Consider the following 10,000-nt stretch of genomic DNA (forward strand, 5'->3'; position numbering starts at 1 on the left):
AGAAAATAGACCCCAGAGAGAATTATAGCCTGTTAGCCATGCCCGTGACACAGAAAATAGACCCCAGAGAGAATTATAGCCTGTCAGCCATGCCTGTGACACAGAAAATAGACCTCAGAGAGAATTATAGCCTGTCAGCCATGCCCGTGACACAGAAAATAGACCCCCAGAGAGAAACACATGCTGTTCCAATACATTTTCATTGTTATTGATTGCGGTAGAGCACCCAGTCATCTACTGCATCCTTATGTAATACATGTATCACTAGCCACTTTAACTATGCCACTTTGTTTACTTTGTCTACATACTCATCTCATATGTATATACTGTACTCGATACCATCTACTGTATGCTGCTCTGTACCATCACTCATTCATATATCCTTATGTACATGTTCCTTATCCCCTTACACTGTGTATAAGACAGTAGTTTTGGAATTGTTAGTTAGATTACTTGTTGGTTATTACTGCATTGTCGGAACTAGAAGCACAAGCATTTCGCTACACTCGCATTAACATCTGCTAACCATGTGTATGTGACAAATAAAATTTGATTTGATTTTCAAAAAGGCATCTGATGATGTATAACACAGGTGATTGGGTGAACCATGCTCGCTAGTTCAGTAACCTTTCCAGAGGCATGAAGATTTTATTTTATTTTATTTTAAAATGCACCTGAACTCAATTTCAAGTCTGAATACTTAAGTAAATAAGGTATTTCCATTTTAGATTTTTGACCCTTTTTCATGATATCCAATTGGTAGTTACATTCTCATCGCTGCAAGTCTTGTACGGACTCAGGAGAGGCAAATGTCAAGAGCCACGGGTCCTCCGAAACACAACTCTGCCAAGCCGCACTGCTTCTCGACACGCTACCCACTTAACCCAGGAAGCCAAGCCGCACTGCTTCTCGACACGCTACCCACTTAACCCAGGAAGCCAGCCGCACTGCTTCTCGACACGCTACCCACTTAACCCAGGAAGCCAGCCGCACTGCTTCTCGACACGCTACCCACCCACTTAACCCAGGAAGCCAGCCGCACTGCTTCTCGACACGCTATCCACTTAACCCAGGAAGCCAGCCGCACTGCTTCTCGACACGCTACCCACTTAACCCAGGAAGCCAGCTGCACCAATGCGTGCCACTTCATGGGTATCCCAGTCGCAGCCAGCTGCAACACACCCAGGATCAAACCACTTCATGGGTATTCCAGTCGCAGCCAGCTGCAACACACCCAGGATCAAACCCGGGGCTGTAGTGATGCCTCAAGCACCTGCGATGCAGTGCCTTAAACCGCTGAGCCACTTAGGATTAGCCTGTTTTTTATTTTTTATTCATGTGCTAACATTTCAGTTTTGTCGTTATGGAGTATTGTGATGTCATTATGGAGTATTGTGATGTCATTATGGGGTATTGTGATGTCGTTATGGAGTATTGTGATGTCATTATGGGGTATTGTGATGTCATTATGGGGTATTGTGATGTCATTATGGGGTATTGTGATGTCATTATGGAGTATTGTGATGTCATTATGGGGTATTGTGATGTCGTTATGGAGTATTGTGATGTCGTTATGGAGTATTGTGATGTCGTTATGGAGTATTGTGATGTCGATAATGGAGTATTGTGATGTCATTATGGGATATTGTGATGTCGTTATGGAGTATTGTGATGTCGTTATGGAGTATTGTGATGTCGTTATGGAGTATTGTGATGTCATTATGGTGTATTGTGATGTCGTTATGGAGTATTGTGATGTCGTTATGGAGTATTGTGATGTCATTATGGGGTATTGTGATGTCGTTATGGAGTATTGTGATGTCGTTATGGAGTATTGTTATGGTCATATGAACTTTAACCTCAAATATATAACCTTGATGTTTGTGCTCATTTTTTAACTCACGGGTATAGTACTTGACCAGCTCCTGCAGGGAGGAGAAGGAGGTGGACGGAGAGATGTAGAACCCTCCGTTATCCAGGGAACGGATCTTGTAGTGCTTCACCACATCCCCGTGCTCCGGCCCTACGTCTCTGATGGACAGGGAGAGAGCACCTTTTTGGGGCGACATGTCAATGAGACATACAGTGTTATTGTGTTAGATATTACTGAGCGGGTCGGAACTAATATATAATAATAATAATAATATATAATAATATATGCCATTTAGCAGACGCTTTTATCCAAAGCGACTTACAGTCATGTGTGCATACATTCTACATATGGGTGGTCCCTAGAAGCACAAGCATTTCGCTACACTCGCATTAACATCTGCTGAACCATGTGTATGTGGCCATGAGGTATAACATTAACATCTGCTAACCATGTGTATGTGACCAATAACATTAACATCTGCTAACCATGTGCATGTGACCAATAACATTAACATCTGCTAACCATGTGTATGTGACCATAACATTAACATCTGCTAACCATGTGTATGTGGCCATGAGGTATAACATTAACATCTGCTAACCATGTGTATGTGACCATAACATTAACATCTGCTAACCATGTGTATGTGACCATGAGGTATAACATTAACATCTGCTCACCATGTGTATGTGACCAATACAATTCGATTAGCTTACAGCTTTATGAGGCTTTTTTTTCAGTCCTTGATATCGGCTTGTATCAGTTTGTTTAATGTACATGTCAGTTCTGTTAATGCCAATTATATGGTTTATAATATAATTTAATTTATAATTATACATACAAGATGGATGTTTTGACCATTCCAAGTCTTTCTGTATTATATTTTTGGAGCTATTTTGAGTTTTAAAAAAAACAATGTTGTGTTGTTCTGAAAATGTTTTTTTTTTTAAAGGCAGAGAGGATGATTCTGACCTTTGGTGGTCTCACTCTCTCGAACTAGAAATGACCCGGCTTTATTCCCCGGAGCCAGGAGCAGACGCTCTGTCTCTCTACGACTCAGGTCCTTGAAAAACCATCTACAATACATGGAAGAACAGGGAAGAGTCGCCAAATAACGTGTTACATACTTAGCATACGGATACAGGAAGCATACTGATACAGGAAGCATACTGATACAGGAAGCATACTGATACAGGAAGCATACTGATACAGGAAGCATACTGATACAGGAAGCATACTGATACAGGAAGCATACTGATACAGGAAGCATACTGATACAGGAAGCATACGGATACAGGAAGCATACTGATACAGGAAGCATACCGATACAGGAAGCATACTGATACAGGAAGCATACTGATACAGGAAGATACTGATACAGGAAGCATACACAGGAAGCATACTGATACAGGAAGCATACTGATACAGGAAGCATACTGATACAGGAAGCATACTGATACAGGAAGCATACTGATACAGGAAGCATACTGATACAGGAAGCATACCGATACAGGAAGCATACTGATACAGGAAGCATACTGATACAGGAAGCATACGGATACAGGAAAGGAAAGTGTTTTTAATTTCCTGTCAACACAACTCAGTTCATTCATAATGATCTATGGTGACGTATGTATTGTAAACATACGATAACCCATGTGTTAAATGGGTTATCATATCAAGTGTTAAATTATCAAAAAGAAAATGGCTGACTTGTGTCAGAGCAGATTCACTTACTTTTCTATTTCTAGGGTGTCTACTCTGGCCACGTACGTACATGGGATGCACCCCTCCTCTCCCGTCACCAGTGACTTAGCAAACCACCAGTCCCCATTCCTTCAAAGAACAACAACAACAGAGCATGTTTTGTCTATTTGTGCCTCCAAATGATACCGCTATCCGGTATCATCACCCTGAGGATATGATATCAGACTATTGTCTGAGAGCCCAACGTCGGCGTGACATCTCCCTAATGTAATAATGAGTGACCGTTTGTCGTAAATCAGCACTGTACTCACTCCTGGAGGATCTGAAGCCTCTCTCCCTTTCTGAACGGTAGGTCCTGGTCCGTGGTTGGTTTGAAGTCGTGCAGAGCAATGACAACGTCTTCGTCTGGAAGGGACAGGAATATGTGTTAAAGGTGAAGTTTGCTTCATATCAAGAAATAAGGGTTTCGTATCAATAAAACTCTGACAATAGTCGTCCTTGTAAAAGGGTTTGCAAAATGATGTTCTGAAACAGGTTGACAAATGATGTTCTCAAACAGGTTGACAAATTATCTTCTGAAACAGGTTGACAAATTGTAACTTACCATTACCGGAGGCCTGTTCCGTATTGTGTGCCTGAGTGGAGAAAATATATTTGTGAGAATGATAAGATGTCATAATGTGATTATTCATAAGGACACCAAATACATATTCATCCCTGATTCACATCTATGATGTCATAAAGGGGCAAAGCGTCAAATGAACGTCCTGTTTTGGAGAAAGGGTGGAATGAAGTGTCCACTTCCATTACTCCTATTGTCAAATCAGATCAAAATGTCACGTGCTCTGAATATGGTGAAATGCTTACTTTACAAGCCCTTTTAACCAACAATGCAGTTTTAAGAAAATAGAGTTAAGAAAATACTTACTAAATAAACTAAAACAAAATCAAACAACAATATTGAGGCTAAATACAAGGGGTACTGGTAACAATTCAATGTGCGGTAGGTGGGGGTAAAGGTTAGTGGAGGTCATTTGTGCATATGAGTAGCAGTAGTGTTAAAACAGGGCCCTTAACCCACAATGCAGTTTTAAGAAAATTCCCCCCAAAAAAGTAAGAGATAAGAATAACAAATTATTAAAGAGCAGCAGTAAATAACAATAGTGGGGCGAAATACAGGGGGTACCGGTACAGAGTCAATGTGGAGGCTCTATACAGGGGGTACCGGTACAGAGTCAATGTGGAGGCTATATACAGGGGGTACCGGTACAGAGTCAATGTGGAGGCTATATACAGGGGGTACCGGTACAGAGTCAATGTGGAGGCTATATACAGGGTATTACGGTACAGAGTCAATGTGGAGGCTCTATACAGGGGGTACCGGTACAGAGTCAATGTGGAGGCTATATACAGGGTATTACGGTACAGAGTCAATGTGGAGGCTCTATACAAGGGGTACCGGTACAGAGTCAATGTGGAGGCTCTATACAGGGGGTACCGGTACAGAGTCAATGTGGAGGCTATATACAGGGGGTACCGGTACAGAGTCAATGTGGAGTCTATATACAGGGGGTACCGGTACAGAGTCAATGTGGAGGCTATATACAGGGGGTACTGGTACAGAGTCAATGTGGAGGCTATATACAGGGGGCAACGGTACAGAGTCAATGTGGAGGCTATATACAGGGGGTACTGGTACAGAGTCAATGTGGAGGCTATATACAGGGAGTACCGGTACTGAGTCAATGTGGAGACTATATACAGGGGGTACCGATACAGAGTCAATGTGGAGGCTATATACAGGGGGTACTGGTACAGAATCAATGTGGAGGCTATATACAGGGGGTACCGGTACAGAGTCAATGTGGAGGCTATATACAGGGGGTACTGGTACAGAGTCAATGTGGAGGCTATATACAGGGGGTACTGGTACAGAATCAATGTGGAGGCTATATACAGGGGGTACCGGTACAGAGTCAATGTGGAGGCTATATACAGGGGGTACTGGTACAGAGTCAATGTGGAGGCTATATACAGGGGGTACCGGTACAGAGTCAATGTGGAGGCTATATACAGGGGGTACCGGTACAGAGTCAATGTGGAGGCTATATTCAGGGGGTACCGGTACAGAGTCAATGTGGAGGCTATATACAGGGGGTACCGTTACAGAGTCAATGTGGAGGCTATATACAGGGCAGTGTGGAGGCTATATACAGGGGGTACCGGTACAGAGTCAATGTGGAGGCTATATACAGGGCAATGTGGAGACTATATACAGGGGGTACCGGTACAGAGTCAATGTGGAGACTACATACAGGGGGTACTGGTACAGAGTCAATGTGGAGACTACATACAGGGGGCACCGGTACAGAATCAATGTCTGGGGGCACTGGTACCGAGGTAATTGAGATAATATGTACATGTAGGTAGAGTTATTAAAGTGACTATGCATAGATAATAACAGAGAGTAGTAGCAGCGTAGAAGGGGGTTAAAAGCAAATAGTCTGGGTAGCCATTTGATTAGATGTTCAGGAGTCTTATGGCTTGGGGGTAGAAGCTGTTTAGAAGCTTGCCGCTTGCCGTGCGGTAGCAGGGAGAACAGTCTATGACTAGGGTGGATGGAGTCTTTGACAATTTTTAGGGGCTTCCTCTGACACCGCCTGGTATAGAGGTCATGGATGGCAGGGAGCTTGGCCCCGGTGATGTACCGGGCCGTTCGCAATACCCTCTTTCTGGGATAATGGTGTTGATGTGAGCCATGACCAGCCTTTCCAAGCACTTCATGGCTACAGATGTGAGTGCTACGGGTCGGTAGTCGTTTAGGCAGGTTACCTTAGTGTTCTTGGGCACAGGCACTATGGTGGTCTGCTTAAAACATGTTGGTATTACAGACTCGGACAGGGAGAGGTTGAAAATGTCAGTGAAGACACTTGACAGTTGGTCAGTGCATTCTGACAGTACACGTCCTGGTAAGATGTCTGGCCCTGCGGCCTTGTGATTGTTGACCTGTTTAAAGGTCTTACTCACATCGGCTGGGTGTATATAGGTACTCACAGTGTGGTTGGAGGTGTTGGGTGTATATAGGTACTCACAGTGTGGTTGGTGGAGTTGGTGGTTTGAGAGCCTTTCCCTGGGTGGTTGGGGGTGTTGGGTGTATATAGGTACTCACAGTGTGGTTGGAGGTGTTGGATGTATATAGGTACTCACAGTGTGGTTGGAGGTGTTGGGTGTATATAGGTACTCACAGTGTGGTTGGTGGAGTTGGTGGTTTGAGAGCCTTTCCCTGGGTGGTTGGAGGTGTATATAGGTACTCATAGTGTGGTTGGGGGTGTTGGGTGTATATAGGTACTCACAGTGTGGTTGGAGGTGTTGGGTGTATATAGGTACTCACAGTGTGGTTGGAGGTGTTGGGTGTATATAGGTACTCACAGTGTGGTTGGTGGAGTTGGGTGTATATAGGTACTCACAGTGTGGTTGGAGGTGTTGGGTGTATATAGGTACTCACAGTGTGGTTGGAGGTGTTGGGTGTATATAGGTACTCACAGTGTGGTTGGTGGAGTTGGTGGTTTGAGAGCCTTTCCCTGGGTGGTTGGAGGTGTTGGGTGTATATAGGTACTCACAGTGTGGTTGGTGGAGTTGGTGGTTTGAGAGCCTTTCCCTGGGTGGTTGGAGGTGTTGGGTGTATATAGGTACTCACAGTGTGGTTGGAGGTGTTGGGTGTATATAGTTACTCACAGTGTGGTTGGTGGAGTTGGTGGTTTGAGAGCCTTTCCTTGGGTGGTTGGGGGTGTTGGGTGTATATAGGTACTCACAGTGTGGTTGGAGGTGTTGCGTGTATATAGGTACTCACAGTGTGGTTGGAGGTGTTGGGTGTATATAGGTACTCACAGTGTGGTTGGAGGTGTTGGGTGTATATAGGTACTCACAGTGTGGTTGGAGGTGTTGGGTGTATATAGGTACTCACAGTGTGGTTGGAGGTGTTGGGTGTATATAGGTACTCACAGTGTGGTTGGTGGAGTTGGTGGTTTGAGAGCCTTTCCCTGGGTGGTTGGAGGTGTTGGGTGTATATAGGTACTCACAGTGTGGTTGGAGGTGTTGGGTGTATATAGGTACTCACAGTGTGGTTGGTGGAGTTGGTGGTTTGAGAGCCTTTCCCTGGGTGGTTGGAGGTGTTGGGTGTATATAGGTACTCACAGTGTGGTTGGAGGTGTGTATGGGTGTGGTTGGTGGAGTTGGTGGTTTGAGAGCCTTTCCCTGGGTGGTTGGAGGTGTTAGGTGTATATAGGTACTCACAGTGTGGTTGGAGGAGTTGGTGGTTTGAGAGCCTTTTCCTGGGTGGTTGGAGGTGTTGGGTGTATATAGGTACTCACAGTGTGGTTGGAAGTGTTGGGTGTATATAGGTACTCACAGTGTGGTTGGTGGAGTTGGTGGTTTGAGAGCCTTTCCCTGGGTGGTTGAAGGTGTTAGGTGTATATAGGTACTCACAGTGTGGTTGGAGGAGTTGGTGGTTTGAGAGCCTTTTCCTGGGTGGTTGGAGGTGTTGGGTGTATATAGGTACTCACAGTGTGGTTGGAAGTGTTGGTGGTTTGAGAGCCTTTCCCTGGGTGGTTGGAGGTGTTGGGTGTATATAGGTACTCACAGTGTGGTTGGTGGAGTTGGTGGTTTGAGAGCCTTTCCCTGGGTGGTTGGAGGTGTTGGGTGTATATAGGTACTCACAGTGTGGTTGGAGGAGTTGGTGGTTTGAGAGCCTTTCCCTGGGTGGTGGATGTCATCTTTCTGACGTTTCTGACCACTGCAGCTGGAACCCATCCTTTATAATGGTCTGATCCACAGCAGTGTCTCTAGGGTCATGCCCTGGGCTGAAAATTAACACATCAATTAATCGATCGATCAAACAATCGATCAAATCAATCAATCAATCAAATCAAATCAATTCATGTAACTTTCCCCAGAGGAGTGAAATTTGATCTGTGAAAAGTGGAAACATTATTATTTTTTTTTAATTAAAACAGAGCCCATAAAAAAATAGTGTATCTATTACCCTCTGGGATTCAGTAAACTGAAATATAAAATAAAAACACCGAAAGCTAACATTATGTATTAGAACAGTTGCCACTTCATCTTTGGGTACTGTTTACTGCCTGTAGCGTTCTGTATACACCAAAGTCAAAGGAAGCTGCAGAAGGATCTGAGATGTAGGCTGCCGTCTGAGGTGGCACCCTATTCCCTAGCGCACTACTGTCAGTATGGGCCCTGGACAAAACTAGCGCACTATTTCGGGCATAGGGTGCCATGTGTGACACCACTCGGTTTACACTCTACAAGGTGTTGACAAGCGTTCCACAGAGATGCTGGCCCCATGTCAACTCCAACGCTTCCCACAGCTGTGTCCAGTTGGCTGGAAGTCCTTTGGGTGGTGGACCAATTATTGATATACACGCGGGAAACTGTTGAGCGTTCTTGTGTTGCAGTTCTTGACACACTCAAACCGGTACGCCTTGCACCAACTGCCATTACCCCCCCCCCCCCTCTTTTGTTCAAAGACGCTTACTTATTTTGTACCTTGTCCGTTCACCCTCTGACTGGCACACGTACGCAATCCATGTCTCAGTTGTCTCAAGGCGTAAACATCCCTTTTTTAACCTGTCTCCTGCCGTGGATTTGACAGGTGATATCAAGAAGGAATCATAGCCTTTCACCTGGATTCACCTGGTCAGTCTGTCATAATGTTTTGTGCAATCAGTGTATGATGCTTTAAAATATATAACATGATATCAGATCAAAAAAAGGTAAGAAAATATCATTTTTACAAACAACACTAAAACACAATTTCAGATAGCTACAATATGAATTATTATAATTTATTCTTAAATACCTTGGAACTTGGTCTTCACTTGTGTCATCAAAAGCATTCCAGTTTGAAGTGTCTGCTATTTCCTTATTCAACTCTCTCTCTCTCTCTCTCTCTCTCTCTCTCTCTCTCTCTCTCTCTCTCTCTCTCTCTCTCTCTCTCTCTCTCTCTCTCTCTCTCTCTCTCTCTCATAACTCAAACTTTCAGAAGACACAAACACACTGTTGAGTGCCCTGTGTCTATCCTTAGGGACAACATCAGTTGAACTAGATTAGACAGTAGTTGTTGTGTTTATTTATACTGATGGTCCACTCCCTTTCCTGCATTGGAATGGCCACATTGTGTGTGTCTGTGTGTGTGTGTGTGTGTGTGTGTGTGTGTGTGTGTGTGTGTGTGCGTGCGTGCGTGTGTGCGTGCGTGCGTGTGTGTGTGTGCGTGCGTGCGTGTGTGTGTGTGCTTGCGTGCGTGCGGGCGTCTCTGTGCATTGACGGCGGTTTGCAGTGGTCATAATTGACTCGTTGTCTACAATAACAATTATATTAGACTACTGATTTCTGTGTCTGATTTCT

At 44.3% G+C, this 10,000-nt stretch overlaps 1 protein-coding gene across 1 annotated transcript in view; it reads right to left on the bottom strand.

The window, feature by feature from the left end:
* The window catches only part of blk (BLK proto-oncogene, Src family tyrosine kinase), a 41,449-nt gene extending 31,844 nt beyond the window's left edge, over positions 1-9,605 (bottom strand). The window contains exons 1-7 of the mRNA XM_046299106.1: positions 9,456-9,605; positions 8,297-8,439; positions 4,185-4,215; positions 3,892-3,985; positions 3,611-3,709; positions 2,846-2,949; positions 1,904-2,053 (exon numbers count right to left, since the gene is read on the bottom strand). Of these exons, the coding sequence (XP_046155062.1) occupies positions 1,904-2,053; positions 2,846-2,949; positions 3,611-3,709; positions 3,892-3,985; positions 4,185-4,215; positions 8,297-8,389 (571 nt within the window). The 5' untranslated portion in view covers positions 8,390-8,439; positions 9,456-9,605. The remainder of the gene's footprint in view (positions 1-1,903; positions 2,054-2,845; positions 2,950-3,610; positions 3,710-3,891; positions 3,986-4,184; positions 4,216-8,296; positions 8,440-9,455) is intronic.
* Positions 9,606-10,000: the final 395 nt, after the last annotated feature.

This window comes from Oncorhynchus gorbuscha, linkage group LG14, assembly GCF_021184085.1.
Source record: "Oncorhynchus gorbuscha isolate QuinsamMale2020 ecotype Even-year linkage group LG14, OgorEven_v1.0, whole genome shotgun sequence".
Taxonomy (NCBI): domain Eukaryota; kingdom Metazoa; phylum Chordata; class Actinopteri; order Salmoniformes; family Salmonidae; genus Oncorhynchus; species Oncorhynchus gorbuscha.